General features: G+C 39.7%; 1 protein-coding gene and 2 long non-coding RNA genes across 3 annotated transcripts; all 3 read left to right on the top strand.

The window, feature by feature from the left end:
• The first annotated feature begins 12,291 nt into the window (after positions 1 to 12,291).
• On the top strand, positions 12,292 to 13,429 carry LOC112589342 (uncharacterized). The gene is made up of 4 exons (XM_025302240.1): positions 12,292 to 12,428; positions 12,677 to 12,830; positions 12,999 to 13,161; positions 13,239 to 13,429. The coding sequence occupies exons 1-4, from the start codon at positions 12,292 to 12,294 to the stop codon at positions 13,427 to 13,429; spliced, it is 645 nt and encodes a 214-aa protein (XP_025158025.1).
• A 1,924-nt stretch (positions 13,430 to 15,353) lies between these two features.
• On the top strand, positions 15,354 to 15,557 carry LOC112589340 (uncharacterized). The gene is made up of 2 exons (XR_003113479.1): positions 15,354 to 15,429; positions 15,523 to 15,557. It is a non-coding gene; the product is annotated as an uncharacterized LOC112589340 (long non-coding RNA).
• A 145-nt stretch (positions 15,558 to 15,702) lies between these two features.
• Positions 15,703 to 16,197, top strand: LOC112589341 (uncharacterized). Its single transcript, XR_003113480.1, has 3 exons — positions 15,703 to 15,736; positions 15,840 to 15,890; positions 16,164 to 16,197. It is a non-coding gene; the product is annotated as an uncharacterized LOC112589341 (long non-coding RNA).
• Positions 16,198 to 21,126: the final 4,929 nt, after the last annotated feature.

Raw genomic sequence — 21,126 nt, 5'->3', positions numbered from 1 at the left:
TAAATGCTTATAACAAACGGCTCATTTTCTGAACCATTAAGACGACCTAATATTGGCCAAATTTAAGAGGTGAGCTTTTAAAAATTGGAAGCCCATCTATGTTCACATCAATGCAAATTTGATGATATGTCTCTAAATATTCTTCCAATAACATAGCATCAAGATTAAATCGTATACCTTTATACCATATTTGGGCTTGTTCCAACTCTATAATATTTAAATAAGAGGGAGTCTTTAATAATGTCTTATAGTTCGTTGGCAAATTGGGATATACTACTTCTAGTCTTGATAATAAATCATTGAGTTTTTTCATGGAGAGAACTCCTTTTAATGCCCACTCACGAATTGTTTGTGTTACATATATTTCTTTGGCTTTGTAACGAGGAGTTTTTTTACCCCCGTTACTATCGTGTGACGGCGACCACCGATCGTCACACGATCGCGAGAAATCATCGCCAAGCGCCCGGCAACACCTATGCCGCGGCAACCCGCAAGACCGCCGGAAAAAGCCGAATTCTGCGAAGCGGTCGGGGAAGATCGGTCCCCCCAGAAAGGGGTAATTTGCGAAAATCGCATGCGCGATTTTCCGGGAAATCGGGGGAAACTAATCCCCAGATTATCGGCCACCGATCGTCGAGAGGAATTTAGGGTATAAAACCCGCTCTGGACGAGAGATCGAGGGAGACCGTGAGAGACAGTGAGTCCACCAGATCAGCTACCAAGGAGAGCTCCAGCGAGAACCGTGAAGAGAAGTCGACGAGAAGGCAAGGCATCCGCCGGTGAATAAAGCTTCCACACCGTACCGAACCACCGGGAACTTTTACAAGACCCGGCAGCCGAGCCTCGTCGGCCGACCAGGCATCGCGACTTTACCGTACTTGTCCGTCTATGTCGGCAGCAGTTAGCCACTAGCACAAAATATCTCTAAGTATCCGTTCGCGAAGTTACCGTATTCGTCCGTCTGTGTCGGCAGCAGTTAGCCACCGACATAGAATAATTCTAAATATCTGTTCGCGAGATTACCGTATTCGTCCGTCTGTGTCGGCAGCAGTTAGCCACCGGCACAGAATATTTCTAGGTATCTGTTCGCGGATTTATACGTGCTCGTCCGTCTGTGTCGGCAGCAGTTAGCCACCGGCACAGAATAATTCTAAGTATCTGTTCGCGAGATTACCGTATTCGTCCATCCGTGTTGGCAGCAGTTAGCCACCGGCACAGAATATTTCTAAGTATCCGTTCGCGGATTTATACCGTATTCGTCCGTCTGTGTCGGCAGCAGTTAGCCACCGGCACAGAATATTTCTAAGTCTCTGTTCGCGAATTTACCGTATTCGTCCGTCTGTGTCGGCAGCAGTTAGCCACCGACACAGAATAATTCTAAGTACCTGTTCGCGGATTTACCGTATTCGTCTATCTGTGTCGGCAGCAATTAACCACCGGCACAGAATATTTCTAAGTATCTGTTCGCGAAATTACCGTATTCGTCCGTCTGTGTCGGCAGCAGTTAGCCACCGGCACAGAATATTTCTAGGTATCTGTTCGCGGATTTATACGTGCTCATCCGTCTGTGTCGGCAGCAGTTAGCCACCGGCACAGAATATTTCTAGGTATCTGTTCGCGGATTTATACGTGCTCATCCGTCTGTGTCGGCAGCAGTTAGCCACCGGCACAGAATATTTCTAGGTATCTGTTCGCGGATTTATACGTGCTCGTCCGTCTGTGTCGGCAGCAGTTAGCCACCGGCACAGAATATTTCTAAGTATCTGTTCGCGAATTTACCGTATTCGTCCGTCTATGTCGGCAGCAGTTAGCCACCGGCACAGAATATTTCTAAGTCTCTGTTCGCGGATTTATAAGTGCTCGTCCGTCTGTGTCGGCAGCAGTTAGCCACCGACACAGAATATTTCTAAGTATCTGTTTCCGACCAAACGGCAGCAGTTCGCCGCCGTTTCGCGATTCATAAGTGCTCGTCCGTCTGCGTCGATAGCAATTAGCCACCGACGTAGATAAATTTCTAAATTCCTGTGCGCGAGGATAAGTGTTCGTCCGTCTGCATCGGCAGCCGTTGGCCACCGACGTAGAATATTTCCAAAGCATCGGTTCGCGGAATTATCAGTGCTTGTCCGACTTTATGACCGGGGTAAGCTGCCCGGAATAAACCACTTCTCGCTTATCCAAAGAACAGCTGGCGTAAGTCGCCCTCAACAGGACTCGTGGTCGAGGACGTCGGACCGCCAAGAGGCCGCGGAACATCCCCTCTGATCCCGCGGATAGGGGACCACCCTATCCGCGGGATCGCGGCTACGCAGGAATCACGGGCACCAAGGAACGGACATCGCCGACGCCACACCGGGCCAGTGAGCCGCCCATATACACTTATATATATATATATATATATATATGTATATTATATAGCATCGAACGTCTTTTAAATAAACGGGGGGCCTTGCGGGACGCACCCAACTTGTTAACACAGAAACGCTGAACACACATTTCTTCCGAGAAGCTGCCTTGAATTAGCCCTTCACCCGAGTAACGCACCGACGCGGCGGCGAGCGAGGCGTCGCGGAAGCGGCGAGCCGAGCGCGACGGTGGGGCGACCGATCGCACCGAACCCCGCGGGCGTTACCGTTACAGCTTCATCATTTGGAAATTCGTACATATCATCCTCATTATCACTATTACTCTCAAATAGTTCATTTTCACTATTATCACTCATATTGCCACTACTCGACCATTGATGCAATTCTTCCTCGCTATCAGAAGAAAAATAACCATCGTTATTAATGTCGTACTCATAGTCAGATGAGTGAGATTCTCTACAATGTTCACTTCTGTCACGTAAAAATGTGGAAGATATAATTTCTTGACTCTGATCACAAAATCTTTCAGGTTGTTCTAATGAATTATTATAGTTTCCATCTGAGTCACTAGATTTTTCTTCAAAAGATTCCTTATTTTGTGTCACTATTTTCTCTACTTTATAACGTCTAATTTTTCTCTGTCTTTCTTTCTCTGCTTTTCTACGTAGCCTGCATTTGTAACATTTACTCTGAATCTGAAGGAACCACACCAAGTAAAAAAATTTATTTACAGCAGCATAAATGTTTAAGAATCATATATATACTAGATATTTCATTTTATGTATGTGGGCCGGTTAAATATATAGACTTATATAAATACACTCAAACGCAAAAAACCCGGTACACTAAAAATTTGGGAAAAAATTACAAAATTTCAAATGATCATAACTTGGTAAATAATGAAGATACAAATATGCGCAGAAATGCAAAATGAAGCTTGAAACATCCTCTTTAAGAATATCTGAATGGCAATTATGCTCGGCCATTTTTTTCAAAATGGCGGATGATAAAGTGAGAGGATGCAAAATTGATAATCAAAGGTCCGTGTTTGCGATGATGCATGGTGTGCATCAGGTATCGCAGCGTAATGGGACCAAATGCACATGAAAGTATACAGTGTTATCTTTAAAATGCTACTTTACCGAGCTCGATGTGATCATTTTTCATTGAGTTGTTCCAAATTTTGCTAAAAATGCGGTTTTCTTGTTAAATTTGCATAATTCAGTGAATAAGTATCGCATCAAGCTCTATAACGAAGTATTTTAAAGAAAACATTCTATACTTTTAGGTACTTTTCGTCCCATTGAGCTGCGACACTTACTTTGCTCCATGCGCCGTCGCACGCTCGAACCTTCTTTTAGCAACTTTTCATGTTCTCCTTTTTATCACCCGCCATTTTGAAAAAATATCGTTGCGCACAATTTCGATAGATCTTTCGAAAAGTACGGTTTCAAAGCTTTCAAACCGTTTTTGAAATTTGCTGCTAGGATATTTAGGTGTCGAGATATTCAATTTCGAATTTGCAACAAATGTCGATTCAGCGAGGCTTAAGGGGCTAAGAGGCTCTGCGGTTCGTTTGGCTCTTTCATAATTTCAATAGCCGCGTTCATTATTCTCTATACAATAATTTACACAATTTTGCGAATTGGAAATTTAATTTTTTTCGAAAGTTATCATTCTTTATCCTTCAGTTACGCATGATCACTGTGGTATACACTTTAGTTCGCGAAGCTGTCCCTAGCTCTCTACCTTCTCCATACGATTGGCCATTATGGTACACAGCTTGAATATGCTGTTCAGGATCGCGCCTGAGTTCGCAGTGACCCGGCGCGCGGGATGCCGAGTCGCTGGACGCCACCTGAACGTCGAAATTCCCTGGCGCTCCTAGTCCACGAAGCCGCCGCGACGCGGCGATCTGGGTTGTCGCGCGCGCGAGCCCCTCGGCTCGCACGCGAGTTCGAGCTGCCCAGGGCATATAAGAGTGCCCGCGGAGACGATCAGAGATTGCCTTCGTACAGCTTTTGGCCTTCATACGGTCCACCGCCGATAGTGGCACTATCTCTTGTACGCTGGACTTCGCGAGTTTGTCAGATACGCCAGGCTTACGTTCTGGCTTGACTGAGATTCTGTCGGTGCGCCGGGCTTTAACGCCTGGCTTGACTGGATTTTTCTTAAATGTATGTGCCAAGACAATAAACAAAGACAAACGATTTTCCTTTTCCGAATGTGTTCACTCCGATAAGCGCTGCCTCGTGCGACTTTTCTTTTTCCGTGATCTTTTCCTTTCGAGGCGCGTTGCTTCGTGCAACTTCATCAATTTAAACCATAATTGATTGTTTTGCATCGAAATTATTGCGTCGATTATGGCGACGATAAATCCTGAAAAGGCTGCTCAAGTTATTGCTTTAATTGAAGATGGCAGAAGTCGAAGGTACGTTGCTCAGGCACTTGATTTGTCAGTGTCAACTGTGCAACGTACTTATGCCAGGTACTTACAAACCAATTCTTTCCATAGAAAGCCTGGTTCGGGACGTCCTCGATGTACCAATCACAATGATGACCGATTTATTGTTTCAAATTCGTTAAGAGACAGACATCGAACATCTGTTCAAATTAGAAACAATTTAAGGGATGTCCGCAACAATAATGTATCCGTTAACACTGTTCGGAGAAGATTAAAGGAACAAAATCTGCTTTCGCGCAGGCCAGCAGCTGTACCTTTGCTTAAATGTCACCATCGCATAGCTCGACTCAATTTTGCAGTTGAGCATAGAGACTGGACTTACGCAGACTGGAGCAAAGTACTCTTTAGCGATGAATCTCGTTTTTGTGTCTATTCTCCAGATGGACGAGAACGAGTTTATCGTCGCGGTGGAGAACGATTTGCAGACTGTACGGTAAGTGAGAGGCATAGCTACAATGGAGGCTCTGTAATGATTTGGGCAGGAATTTCAGCTAATGCTCATACAGATCTGCACTTTTTTGACAAGAATATGAACGCAGATGTATACGTGGAAGACATACTCATTCCGTATGTTGTTCCGTACGCACCCTTCATCGGAGAGAACTTCTTGTTTATGCAAGACAATGCTCGACCACACACTGCGAAAAGAGTGCTTGATTTCTTCGATGAAGTTGGCGTAAATCGACTCGATTGGCCAGCAAATAGTCCAGATTTAAATCCAATCGAACACTTATGGGACAACCTCGGCAGGAAAATACGAAATCACGTACCTGCTCCTCAGTCACTGCGAGAACTGCGAATAATTCTCGAAAACGAATGGAATACAATTACGCAGGATGAAATTAAAAGACTAATAAGGAGTATGCCTGATCGTATGAATGAGGTAATACGCGCACGAGGCAGTCATACCCACTATTAGTACACACACACCACACACACAGCAGAGAGGGTTTGGAGTCATTAATTACTGCAGGAGTGACGAACTGCGGGGTCCTTATCTCTGCTGTAATACCACACACACACACACACACACACACACACACACACACCTCAAGGAGGGTGTGAAATCTTGAAATACTGTGGAGCTGACGAACCGCGGGGTCCTTATCCTTGTGGTATACAAACTCACACATACACACACACACACACACACTACATACAATGGGACTTTTCCTACCAGTGAAACTCCATGCGGTTTATATTGGGAAGACTTACAACCATAATTTGAGCTAATGACAGCGGTATCTTAAAACGCAATTCATCTTTATTACGTAATATCGATTACGCAAAATGAAGAACCTAAATTGAATTTTACTTTCATTTCCCTGGCTTTCAAAATAATAAATGCAAATCATTGAATATATTGTGCAAGTTACGTAAATTATTATATAGAGAAACATGAACACAGCTATTGAAATTATGAAAGAGCCAAACAAACCGCAGAGCCTCTTAGCCCCTTAAGCCTCGCTGAATCGACATTTGTTGCAAATTCGAAATTGAATATCTCGACACCTAAATATCCTAGCAGCAAATTTCAAAAACGGTTTGAAAGCTTTGAAACCGTACTTTTCGAAAGATCTATCGAAATTGTGCGCAACGATATTTTTTCAAAATGGCGGGTGATAAAAAGGAGAACATGAAAAGTTGCTAAAAGAAGGTTCGAGCGTGCGACGGCGCATGGAGCAAAGTAAGTGTCGCAGCTCAATGGGACGAAAAGTACCTAAAAGTATAGAATGTTTTCTTTAAAATACTTCGTTATAGAGCTTGATGCGATACTTATTCACTGAATTATGCAAATTTAACAAGAAAACCGCATTTTTAGCAAAATTTGGAACAACTCAATGAAAAATGATCACATCGAGCTCGGTAAAGTAGCATTTTAAAGATAACACTGTATACTTTCATGTGCATTTGGTCCCATTACGCTGCGATACCTGATGCACACCATGCATCATCGCAAACACGGACCTTTGATTATCAATTTTGCATCCTCTCACTTTATCATCCGCCATTTTGAAAAAAATGGCCGAGCATAATTGCCATTCAGATATTCTTAAAGAGGATGTTTCAAGCTTCATTTTGCATTTCTGCGCATATTTGTATCTTCATTATTTACCAAGTTATGATCATTTGAAATTTTGTAATTTTTTCCCAAATTTTTAGTGTACCGGGTTTTTTGCGTTTGAGTGTACATTGGCTCCTATTGCAAGAGCCAACATATTTGCATTTATAGTGTAGATATAGCGTTTAGTATATATCTTTCCTGATAGAAAAATTTTGCTAAAATTTTCTTTAAATTGATTTTCATTATCTGTTCATAAAATTTCAGTTACTACTAGTTCTCACCAAGCAACCAAAAGAAAAGGACAGATATATACCAAAAACTATCTTTGCACCATAGATATTGACAAGCTGCCTCTTATGATGAAATCAGGCTATCTGTATAAGTGATTGCATCAACTAAAAGGTAAGGTAACTATTCTATACAAATTATAAGAATAAATAATTTTAAATATAAAGCTGCAAATATCAATAGCAACAAACGCTAAAGAAAACAAGAATATATCATAACACGAGAATATATTACAAGGAAATCAGTAATAAAAGATTGTTCTTCAAAATACATTTGTTCAACACAGCAGCTTAATATATTGCATAATTATAGCGGCAAAATAATATTCCAAAATTGGTCTGGCAATTTTGTGCGTTTCAAAACTTATTGAAAATATTTTTCAATCATTTTGCTTACAAGTGTACACGTATGGAAATGCAAATATTATGGGTTATAATAAGATCATGTTTTTGAACAAAATCCATATATAATCTTTTTTTCCTGGAGTGGTCAGACAGATGTTGTCAGACTGATACCAATAATGTAACGATCTGCTGATAAAATTTGACAGCTGATTGATGATAGAAACTAAGCAGAGTTTGTAATTTATTATTTGTACCTACCTATTCAGTTTCTGCTATGAATCTGCTGTAATATTTTGTCAGCAGACAGAATGCAAGTGCAAAACAGCATTTTGTTGTCCAAATAATTTTAAATCTATTAACACGTCCTGCTCAAATATGTCACCAATTTGTCAACGATCTTGTAACAGATTGCTTACTGAGTAAATACTTTATAAATTTTGTTGATTAATAAGTAACACATCATATACATATCTAATAAATATACCATCTAATAAATAATATAATGTACACATAATAATATAATATATTAGGTGCGCAACTAAGTTCCCGCTGTTTTTCAAGAGATGGCTCCAGTAGTAAGTGCTGGTCGATTGTGACATAACCAAAACGTCATGAACCAAGCTTAGACATATGGTAAACAAACCGCTTTGACACATTAGTGATTTTGTTTTTGCGTCATATACTTTTGGTTGTGTGAAAATGTCTGATTTTGTGCCAAATAATCGTCATTTGCGGGAAGTGTTGCTTTTCTTCTTTCATTCGAAGAAAACGGCGGCTGAAGCGCATCGAGAACTCCAAAAAGTTTACGGAGATGCTGCTCTAAGTGAAACAACGTGCCGTGATTGGTTCCGTCGCTTCAAAGACGGTGATTTCGATGTTGACGACCGTTCGCGTGAAGGAAGGCCAAAAACCTTCGAAGACGCTGAATTGGAGGCATTGCTCGATGAGGATCCGTGCCAAACGCAAAAAGAGCTTGCTTCAGCATTAGGAGTTACCCGCCAAGCCATTTCCAAGCGATTGGGAATGATTCAAAAACTAGGAACTTGGGTTCCTTATGATTTGAAGCCAAGAGACGTTGAGCGTCGTTTTTTCGCCTGTGAACAACTGCTCCAGCGGCAAAAAAGGAAGGGTTTTCTTCATCGCATCGTTACGGGTGATGAAAAATGGATCCATTACAGCAACCCAAAGAGAACAAAATCATGGGGACTGCCCGGTCATGCTTCTACGTCGTCGGCTCGGCCGAATATTCACGCTGCGAAGGTTTTGCTGTGTATTTGGTGGGACCAGGGCGGTGTTATTTATTATGAGTTGTTGAAACCGAACGAAACCATCACTGGGGAACGGTATCGAACTCAATTGATGCGATTGAGCCGAGCACTGCGCGAAAAGCGGCCACAATATGAGCAGAGGCACGAAAAAGTGATTCTACAGCATGACAACGCTCGGCCTCACGTTGCCAAACCCGTTAAAACCTACTTAGAAACGCTCAAATGGGAAGTCCTACCCCACCCGCCATATTCCCCAGATATTGCGCCGTCCGATTATTACTTGTTCCGTTCGATGGCACATGGTCTGGCTAATCAGCAGTTCCGCTCATATGAAGACATCTCAAAATGGCTTGATTCGTGGATGGCCTCAAAAGACGAACACTTCTACCGTGACGGTATTCGAGCTCTGCCAGAAAGATGGGAAAAAGTTGTCGCTAGCGTTGGGCAATATTTTGAACGATTCATTTGTAACCATTTTTTCACAATAAAGTTGCATTTTCATCAAAAAAACAGCGAGAACTTAGTTGCGCACCTAATAATATATGCAAATAATACATAATATACATATGAAAAAATTTTGTATTCTGCATATGTATTCATATAAATCCATGTCATTAAATATCAGAATTCCATGACACATAATGGAAACACAGGAAGAAGAGGTTATGTCATCGATCATGCTCGTATTACTTTTAATTACAATAAAACAGGAACAGAACAATAATAAAAATAAGTTTATATACTTACTGGAAGATCAGCCATAATGTATAATAAATCACGTAATGGATTAACAATTACTCTCCCAGCGAAAACTCTGACGTCGCTGACTAGCTAGTCAGGCAAACGACACGTTGTATCACGGCTAGAGTCCATGAAATGCTACGAATGCTTCATAGCACTAAAATATGGGTTGTGATTGGCTTATATGGAACTATGTAACATTTGTGGCCAACTAGATGAGCCGCAACCTATGTTAAATTATAAATTTAAAATTAACATTGACTTCAACAGTGACTGTTGATGTGTTTTTATTTTTGGCGCTTTCGCTTTTTTAAGGTTCTCGCAGCCGATATAATGAGCAATATATGATAAGTGACACGCGATATCTAATGAGTTTTCAATTATTTCATAAAAGTTGCACGCTCATTGGACGTCTCGCGTTACATATCACATATTGCGTTGCACATCTAATTAATTAATTAATTAATTAATATTTAAGCTACACAAAAACAATTTCCCAGAGAGAAATGGCAGTTGAATACCCAGATAGCACCCGACATCCAATGGATGTACGTTTCACGTCCAATTTATGTCCGTATGTCCGATTTACGTCCGTGGACATAAATTGGACGTAACAAGGATGTTCTTATTTGGACATCGGACCTGTGTAAGACGCCCGATGTACGTCCATCGGACGTCCATGTCCGATGGATGTCCGAAGTTGTGACAAACGTACGTCCTATGGACGTCTTTTGTAAAATAATGGACATATAAAGTGTCCAGTGAACGTCCGTGTGCTATCTGGGTAGACACTGAATCAACATCAATTAGACGTCTAAAACGTTTATTGCATTGTCTACGATATTTGGAGTAAACTAGACATGAGAAGTAAACCCTGACGTCGATATATTACGAATGAATTCTAAAACATGTAATTTTACTAAAGATAGAAGACTAGACATAACTTAGATTTCTCCAACATCGATTAGATGTCGAATCGTCGTCAGCGTTCTCGCTGGGATGTTAGTTGCAGCTGCTGCGATAAAATAATATAATTGAATTCTTTCTATTGAACGCTGTGTTCTGATATTTGCTACTAAGTCTGAAAATCTATAGTGGATGTTAAGTATACTATAGAATTTTAGACACAGATATATAACAGTTACATTGTTGAGTAGGAAATTACAACCAACATGTACGTTACATGTAACCGTGTGTTTGCTGGGAATAGACTGTTACAAGAATAATCGATTGTTACTGATCAATTTCTTACTGTTAGTGTCAATGATTCTCTATTACATGATCCCTAAAATATACTGCATGTGTTTATTAAAGAGTTAACGTACAAATTTAGCGATACTGTTAAACAGAAAAAGCCTAATGTAAAGTGTTACAGAATATTTCTTCATGGTTGCACATCAATGGATAATAGCCACAATTGTGAAGAAAATGTATCAGAAACAGACCGAGATGTCAAACATGCAAAGCGAAGAATGGATAAAATTTCTTAAAATTACAATTTATCAAAAAATAGTATTTCTTAATTTTACAGATTTTGTCTTGAATATTAATTTCAAAAGTATAATACTAAAATGAAGAGGGCAATTTATGAAATATCATATTATTCCTCTTTATGGAAGATGTGCAAATATTCTATAAAGAAAAATAATATTTTGTTTAGAATGTCTCTCTCTTGATTCTATTACAATTCTCTCAACCTTAATATTCAAAAGAATTTCTGTAAGAACAAAAGTAAATTTTGTGTGGAATTGAGATAAAAAACTGCGTTTTTGATAATCATTGCCTGAACTAAAAATATCTATAGTATATTTAACATCAACTATAGATTTTTAGACCTGGCAGTAAATATCAGAACACAATGTTAAATGGAAAGAAACCAGCTATATTATTAAATCGCAGCAATTACACATGTGGAACAGAAGTAAGAAAAGCATATATTAATTTGTATAATTTTTTTAAAAGGCATGGTTTGCTGTAACTATAACTATACTTTTCTATACACTTCTTTTTTTACGCATTTTACGTTTCGTGTTCTTCTTTTTCATTTATTACATTTTACAAGTTGCTTAGGTATATCTCTTCTTTACGTTACAATAATCTTAGTAACATGCGAAAGTTCCATAGTTTCTCTTTTTTACGATAACTATTTTTCTTATAAACATATCTATAAAATATTGATTCAAAAATATTTTGTTCCACAATGCATTGTTTGTAATACATAGTTGTTGTACTTTTCTTCTTGCAGCAATTAAAGCATTTTAACTTGATAGCGGATTATGCTTTATTATTATGCTGCATGTAACAATTGAATTATATAATGAAAACGTTATATTAATACTATTAATATTAATTGATTTTTTGTCTATACAGATGGCAGATCGACCGAAGCGAGCGATAACGAAACCATCACGTTATCAGACAATATCATCAGAAGAAAGTCCAAAACGCCAAAGAATGCAGCACATGGAAAGTGAACACACGGAGGAGGACGTGGAGCAAGATATTCGGGACCTAAGAAATACACTTGAAGACTCAGATAACCCAATAAATAATAATAGTTTTAATAATATTATAAACACACAAATCACACACATACCCATACATTACTCCTACGCATGCAAACCATAATCCAGTTCCACCAATTTCTGCATCCCATCCAACACATCCATATCCATACACCATACCTCAAAACATTCCTGTCACCTCCTCCCAGTATCACGTACTCCCCCACACATATGATACACATATAAATACTGAAATGCAAACACAAAGTTATACTAATTCGCAACATCAGTTTCAGTTAGCGACTTCTTCTATGGGACAACCTTCAACACAACAGCATGCTGCAACAATGGCAAGTACGGACATCTCTGCGCCAAATGAAGCACAGATTTTGTGAGTATAAGTACTTACGCATGCGCGCGCACGCACACACACACACACACTCTCTCTCTCTCTCCAATGAATAATAGTCAAATAATAGTTTCAGGTTAATTATGGAACGTATGGATCGTTATGAAGCTGAATTGAAGTGAATATTATATACCATTAAACATACATACATATAATAATTTTTACATTATATTTAACTTATAAGTTTAATTTTCAAATAATAATACGTTGGCATTATTTTTTTCTTACAGGAAAACGAATAATATGCTACAGACTATTTTGAAATGTGTGGAAACCAATCGGGACCGAAAGCGCATGCCGCGAAAACCGGACAACCTCCCAATACGTAGTCTTGCTGAGATGGAAGCATTTGAAATGATGAACGACGAGAAATATGATAAAATGGTAAGTAAATAGATATTTAAATATTATTGTATATATTTAAAATTCTCTCTCTCTCTCTCTCTCTCTCTCTCTCTCTCTCTCTCTCTCTCTCTCTCCCTCTCTTTCTCTCTCTCTCTCTCTCTCTCTCTCTTGGTATATTAATATATTTATTTTCCATAATTTTTTCAGATAAACTATTTCACCTATATCGGGGGCTTCAATCTAAAGGAGGCAATAAACTTATGTTTTAAAGAAGGCATGAAGGACGAAATCACGGCTTCTTTTACTTGGTGGGGTCGCGAAGGAGGTCCAAGATCCCTTTATAATACCAGACTTATTATGGCAATTTATGGTAAGGTGTTAAATTTTATTTATATGTGTTCAAAATTATTAATCGTTTCATATTGTATATATGTCAACTTTTTTTAGAAGGAGTATGCAGGAATCAACATTTCAATAAGCCGACACGGTCAGAATTTCAAATAGAGATGCGAGAAGCTCTACGGACAGCCAAGCAGAGACACAGGAACAAGCAGCGTCAACCACGTGCAGCAGGACCTAATCGCAGCAGACACAACTTTTGGACCGAGGAAGGAGAAGAAGACCATAGTGATAATTAAACAAGAAAATCTTCCTAGTTTCACTTTATAGGTAAGCACTTTGAACTTTTATTATACTAATGATTATTTCATTAAATTTGAAGCGAGAAATCGCATGTTAATTAATATTGCAGGAGAATAAAAATTCAATATACACAAATTATGCAATATATTAAACTGTACAAACTTGTTTTGTTCACAGGTTGGATCTCCAGACAAGAAGAGGATTCAGAGGGGTTTTTTAGCCGGTAGGAGTCCGGCACTACCCAAGTTGATGTGTCCATGATGGATTTTTCCCCTCCTTAAAAAAAACAATATATAAATCAGGCAACATTACACACAGGCAGCGTCTTTTGCAAAAGGTACGTTAACAAATTTTATAAATGTATCTGTCAAATTTTTAATATTGTACTATACAATACATTTTCTCTTATATTTCGTATTATATTTCAGAATTGAATGGAATTTGTCCCGTCCACGAGTGGAAACACCAATTTATTCATAGTTGAATCTTATATTTAAAACTACCTTAAATTCATCTTCAAATACTTAGTAGCGAATGAAATGATCCAGACAATATTTGAAGATAAACTTAAGACGGTCTTAAATATAAGATCCGACTATGAATACCGGCCTAGGAGAATAAAAAAATCATGCAGCACTTTTCAATGCCACAATAAAATTACTTATTATCAATGTAGTTTTATTATTTACTCGTAACTAATCCCAATTTCACCTGAAGTGTGAATACTCATAAAAGATGAAAAGTTTCATTGGTAAATTACATATTTATCATGAGGGGGGGAACATTAAAATAAATACGGCAAGGTTTGTTCAGTTTTTGCGGCAAATATGCCGTCGCACCGTGCTCGGCAAGGTTTGCTCGGTTTTTGCCGCAAATATGCCATCACACCGTGCTCGACAAGGTTTGCTCGGTTTTTGCCTCAAATATGCCGTCATACAGTGCTCGGCAAGGTTTGCTCGATTTTCGCCGTAAATATGCCGTCACACCGTGCTCGGCAAGGTTTGTTCGGTTTTTGCCGCAAATATGCCGTCACATCGTGCTCGCCATGTTCGTCTTGTTTGTTGCTGACAATTTGCTCTCAAATTATTTCGGCACGCTATGCCTGCATATTGTAAGCAAAATGGTAGTATACATGCTGCAAATTTGCTGCAAAGCTGTGATTGAGTTTGTCGGCAATTTGCTGGCAAATTGCTGACATTTGGCTATCTGGGATGTTATTGAGGTTATGTCTTTTTAGACATCAGTCATGATATTATCTTTATGTTATCTGGTATAGGATATCATAATATTAGTATTATCTTGATATTATGTACAATGAAAACAAACAGAAACTTGTATGCGAGATCAGATTTTTCCACGTAACATGCGTGAAATGACGTAGGTCGGTATTTATAGTCGAATCTCAAGGCGATACTGAAGATCGTCTTAGTCAAGATTATCTTATTGAATGAAGATCACTTTAAAATCGATATAATTCATAAACATATATTAAGATAATCTTTGCGAAGAAGTTCTTGTCTAAGAAATTCTTATTCTACTTGAGAATATCTTCACAAAGATTTGCTTAAGGTGATACTTATTGATCATTCGGCTATTTCCGTATTATTTCTTTTAGGCCAACCAATAAAAATGATCCTTCCTTTGAGCTGAAGTGGTTAAAACAAGAGTGGTCTGTTCTTTTTAACTGTACTACTATACTAGTGCAACAAGTTAGAGTGGACATGTGAGAAAGCTGATACATTTGATTAGAAGAATTAACAAATTTGTATTTGCTATTTGTCTCATTGTAAGATTTCAATCTTTAAAATTAAGAAATTTGAAAATGTCGAAGAATAAACATACAACTGTGGAAAAAAAACTTTTCTTAGAGATACTAAAAGATTTTAAGCACGTCATCGAGGTTAAAAAAAGTGATTCTTCAACACTTCATGATAAAGAACTTGCATGGGCTGAAATTTGCAAGAGATATAACGATTCTTCCATGATTATGCAAGAAGTAAATATAACAAAATTAATTATACTATGTAGAGAAAAGTTTTGAAATATAGCTGTAGATATATTAGTGATATAAATGTTTTCCCTTTTGCAGCGTACAGTTCAACAGCTAAAGAAACTCTGGACAAATCTTAAACAAACTCAAAGAGAATTATTAACTATAAAAAAACAAGCTCGTCTAGCCACTGGTGGTGGCCTGCCACTACCAGAAATAAACATTGATCCTGATGCTGCCATAATAGCACCACATCTTTTAAAAACAGCTCCTGTTCTGTTTGCATCTAATATGACAGAAAATGAGATAAATGGTAAGTAACTTTAAAAATATATTTAAAAATAAATAAAGAAACATAAGTAAGGCATATATATATATATTTATTTATAAATTTCTTACTATTAAATACAATATAGACTGCGTTCCAATATTCATTGCCAAACATTGCCAGCCTTCACAAACTATAGGTATATTCCGTTTCTCGCATGAAACGCATGATACACACATTTATCTATAGTTCATGTTATACATATTATAGAAAATGTTCGCATTATGCGCTTCATGCGAGAAACGGAATGCATCTTACAATTCATGTCACATATATTAAATATTTTCAGCACTGTCAATAATTTTGAAACGGTCATAGTTGCACATGCTAAAGATAGAATTTTACTAGATAGAAAGAATTTTACAAATATTTATTATAATTCATATATTAATATATTTTATTTATGATTCAGAGAAAGGAGAACATGTTTTGAACCTTTTAGAAAATGATGACATCTCATTATTTGTGACGTGGCAGCCGGAAAGGCGCCCGTCCCAGGCCGAACCTTCGGCCCTTATGCGAGGGTGCGGGGGGGGGCGGACAGTACATCGCGCGAGAATTACGGGGGGGGAGCGCCACCTTGCACTCCCCCGCATTAATTAGTGTTAGCGATAGGAGCGTGCGGGTGGAACAGTCCCGCGTCCCCGAGCTCTGTGCCCCTAGACCTCCTGCACCGCCCATCAAGACCGGAGGGACCCGTGGAGGAAGGAAGAGGACGACACCCCTCGGCCAGACCGCCACCCCAGGTGAATGCACTTCTTTACGAATACTATTATCGATTCCGTATCGTAGTGAAAGATTCTCGCTGCAGATTCCGTTGTCCACAGGCCCGCAGGGATATCGCGCCAAACGGTCGGCGTTCCCGTGCTCGAAGCGTGAACGCCGGCTAGACAAAGCCGGTCTAGACAGAGAGACAGCGGGAATGCGAGAGAGAGAGAGAGAGAGAGAGAGAGAGAGAGAACGAGCAAGAGTGAGACCAAGCACCCATCCCGCGGATCGAAAACAAAGATCCGCGGAAGGATTCCCGTATCGGGAGATACGATGAAGAACGGGGAAAGACGGGTAGCGCGACAAACACCAACGAAATAAAAGAGGACACTCCCGTTTCTTTTGTTTCTTCTTACCGTTTTACTCAGAGAGAGTCGATTACCGAAAACGAGAGCAAGAGAATTATCGTGGACGAGACGGGTGACAAGCTTGAGCGGAGTGAGAAAGGATACCGTGTGCCAGGGTGGAGTGCTGGAACCAGGGGAACGACGGAGTTGGTGGATTTCCCTGTGCCGGAGGATTACCGCTGGTGGCAGAATTTCGGAAGGGGCACCCCAAGGAAGGAGACGGAGAGTTCACGCCGCCGGGAGGTCCCCGCATTTGTAAGACCGTCCACTTGCCTTATAGTATCGGTGTCACCCGTATTGAGTCACACGTATTGAGTCTCGTATTAGTTAGCGGCGTGGAGCAAGTTTCGAATTCGCGAGAGCGTCTCGCGGAGTGTACCGTATCGAGGGGTCGGGTCGTGCCGATCCCCGAAAGAATAAAGACTGAGATAAGCGAAGCGCGTCTCGATTCTTGTGTCTTTCCGACTAAATCCCGGACTCCCGATCGAACCCTCCCGTCTACCGACTATAAAATATCGTGGAGCTACCGGTCCCGTCGAATCCGCGTGTCTCGGCCTTGGGTGGTGTACCGTTTCGTGTTGGTGAACGGTGCAGCCCGCTGCACCTGGCGCCCAACTCTTTGGTGCGAGCGCGGACGATCGAGGCGCGTGAACCGACGGCTGTTTGCCGATGGCGAGCGAAAATCCCGTCGCACATTATACGAGAGTAATGTTGATGAGCTGAATGATAAAGAAATTAACAAAACACAAGGTATTTTCGATTAAAATTAATTCAAAATTAAATTTACATATACCATACTATCTGCGAGAAGGTACATAATTTGTTAATTATATAGATTTTATTAATACTTTTATATTTACTCAGTTATATACAATAGAAAAAATAAATATGTTTATTTAAAAATATTTTCAAATAATTTAGATTCATTATTAACGATTTTCAGATATAATAATGGAAAAGATGATTGACAAAGAGAACCAAGATACTAATCTTTGTAATGAAGGTAGTATAAACTATTTTTTACTTATTTTATAGTGTTAATGAGAGGAAGTAACTAAATATTATTGTTTTTACAGTTTTTGAGCTGAAAGAAGAAAATAAATTGGATTTTGCCTGTATGCGACCAGTAAAAATAGCAAAAGGAAAGAGAAATATAAAAGAAAATTTTATTAGCGAGGAAGATACTGCAAAGATGAAAAGAATAAAGCAAATCATAGAACAAAAGAAAGATATATCAGATATAAAAAAATTTCATAAGAAAAAAATTGCTACAATGAAAGAAAATTTTCAAATAGAATTATTTGCTTTACAAATTCGAGAAGCTACTGCGAAAGCTGAGTTAGCCGAGTTACAATTACAAAGGGAGAAAGAAAATACGCGTTTTTAAAAGAAGTCTTTAAAAGAAAATATCGAAGTCCATTTAACCAAAGAAATATAATAAGAGAAAGTTATTTATTTTTAGCTGCAAGAAATTATATTAAAGTATTGAATAATATATTAGGTGCGTAACTAAGTTCTCGCTGTTTTTTTTGATGAAAATGCAACTTTATTGTGAAAAAATGGTTACAAATGAATCATTCAAAATATTGCCCATCGCTAGCGACAACTTTTTCCCATCTTTCTGGCAGAGCTCGAATACCGTCACGGTAGAAGTGTTCGTCTTTTGAGGCTATCCACGAATCAAGCCATTTTGAGATGTCTTCATATGAGCGGAACTGCTGATTAGCCAGACCATGTGCCATCGAACGGAACAAGTAATAATCGGACGGCGCAATATCTGGGGAATATGGCGGGTGGGGTAGGACTTCCCATTTGAGCGTTTCTAAGTAGGTTTTAACGGGTTTGGCAACGTGAGGCCGAGCGTTGTCATGCTGTAGAATCACTTTTTCGTACCTCTGCTCATATTGTGGCCGCTTTTCGCGCAGTGCTCGGCTCAATCGCATCAATTGAGTTCGATACCGTTCCCCAGTGATGGTTTCGTTCGGTTTCAACAGCTCATAATAAATAACACCGCCCTGGTCCCACCAAATACACAGCAAAACCTTCGCAGCGTGAATATTCGGCCGAGCCGACGACGTAGAAGCATGACCGGGCAGTCCCCATGATTTTGTTCTCTTTGGGTTGCTATAATAGATCCATTTTTCATCACCCGTAACGATGCGATGAAGAAAACCCTTCCTTTTTTGTCGCTGGAACAGTTGTTCATAGGCGAAAAAACAACGCTCAACGTCTCTTGGCTTCAAATCATAAGGAACCCAAGTTCCTAGTTTTTGAATCATTCCCAATCGCTTGGAAATGGCTTGGCGGGTAACTCCTAACGCTGAAGCAAGCTCTTTTTGCGTTTGGCATGGATCCTCATCGAGCAATGCCTCCAATTCAGCGTCTTCGAAGGTTTTTGGTCTTCCTTCACGCGAACGGTCGTCAACATCGAAATCACCGTCTGTGAAGCGACGGAACCAATCACGGCACGTTGTTTCACTTAGAGCAGCATCTCCGTAAACGTTTTGGAGTTCTCGATGCGCTTCAGCCGCCGTTTTCTTCGAATGAAAGAAGAAAAGCAACACTTCCCGCAAATGACGATTATTTGGCACAAAATCAGACATTTTCACACAACCATAAGTATATGACGCAAAAACAAAATCACTAATGTGTCAAAGCGGTTTGTTTACCATATGTCTAAGCTTGGTTCATGAGGTTTTGGTTATGTCACAATTGACCAGCACTTACTACTGGAGCCATCTCTTGAAAAACAGCGGGAACTTAGTTGCGCACCTAATAGATTAACCATATTATGTTAGTGTTCGATAACTCACTGCACAGCCACGATGTATATACAAAATATTTTTCACTTTGTTATATTTTGTTTTATTATAAAAGAAAATTTAAAAATTTCATTTTTAAAATATATAGAATAATATTATATATAATAATATATATAATAAATAACAGTGGAAATGTGCAACAAAAAGTAAAAGAAAGACTGAATAAAATTTACTTTATTTGTTATTTTTTGTTTATGGTATAAGTTGTATAATAAGTTGTATAATAAAATATTTATAAAGTCTCTCAATAAGCGCTTCTCGTATTACAAAACCCTCTTCCGGCTGCTAGTGTGGTTCAATTGGTATTTCTATTTCATTATTTTCTTCAACTTCTTCTTCTGGTAATATATCATTAAAAATTAAAGACATGTTATGCAGCACAGCACACGCAACAACCGTTGTTGTTGAATCAATTAAACTGTTGCTTAATCCTCTAGATAAGCACGGAAATCTACGTTACCATATCCCAAATGTTTTTTTCAATAATCCGACGTGTTTTTCCGTGAAGTACATTATAACTGTAAAAAAATACATTTGTTTACTAACGTTTTATAAAAAAAATATATATATAACCTAATATAACCACAGAAAAATACTAACGCAATTTCCTCATCTGTTTGCGGATTCTGAATAGGAGTTAAAAGAAATGGTAAACAGGGATATCCTGCATCTCCTACTAGAATACCTGGCAACTGACGTTGAAAGTATTTCATGTATATAACAGAATTTTGAAAAATTCTACTATCATGTTGGCTTTTTTTTTGTCACGCAGGGGAAATTCATCATGGATACTCCCCGACCCTTGGGGGGTCAGGGGGTTATGTCGGACTCTTACCGACTAAAACCCCTGCAGGGTGTCTACCTGTCGGATCGGTGAGAGGGGAGTCAGGGGAACTACTCCCATATTCCCTCCCCAACCTCCCGGCCACAGGGCTCAAAGGGAGCCCCTCGCTATCAATGCACCGCACCTGTTCCACCAAGGAAATTCAGGGTACGGTCCCCGATCGGTTGCCCGATCGTTGGCCTTTTGGTTTCACCTGAGAAGAGAGGGGACATCCATCCTCCCTCCTTACCCCTCCTCCCTACTATTCAGAGAGGAGAGGGTTTTTGGGGAGTGGGCCCACCCCCAAGTGGGCTTCCCACTCCCCCCTGTCCCTACTCGTCCGACGCACAGGGGGGAGACCGAGTTCCACTTACGCGGAACTCCCGGCTCCCCCCTACGGACGGAGGCGGGCCCGAGGCGGCCGAGGAGGAGGACTTGTCCCACCACTAGCCGGTGGTTCATCCTCCTCCTCGACCGGCGTCACCTCCGGCCCGTTGCCCACTCCCCCCTCTCGGGGAGCGACAACCGGGAACCCGCCATAGGAGGCGGCCTCCTTCTTGGACATAACGTCCCTGCAGAAGGAGGCCACCGCTCCCCATGCCTTCTCGCTCCCGC

This window comes from Harpegnathos saltator, unplaced genomic scaffold, assembly GCF_003227715.2.
Source record: "Harpegnathos saltator strain DR-91 unplaced genomic scaffold, Hsal_v8.6 scaffold474, whole genome shotgun sequence".
Classification (NCBI taxonomy): Eukaryota; Metazoa; Arthropoda; class Insecta; order Hymenoptera; family Formicidae; genus Harpegnathos; species Harpegnathos saltator.
The sequence above is the reverse complement of the archived record's forward strand: the minus strand, read 5'-3'. Positions and strand labels throughout refer to the sequence as shown.

What these genes read in the sequence shown, in the direction of transcription:
- LOC112589342 (XM_025302240.1), top strand. Translation starts at nt 12,292, where the DNA reads ATGCAAACACAAAGTTATACTAATTCGCAACATCAGTTTCAGTTAGCG. An exon ending in CCAAATGAAGCACAGATTTT is followed by an intron (nt 12,429 to 12,676) that starts GTGAGTATAAGT and finishes TTTTTCTTACAG; the next exon opens with GAAAACGAATAATATGCTAC. An exon ending in ACGAGAAATATGATAAAATG is followed by an intron (nt 12,831 to 12,998) that starts GTAAGTAAATAG and finishes TAATTTTTTCAG; the next exon opens with ATAAACTATTTCACCTATAT.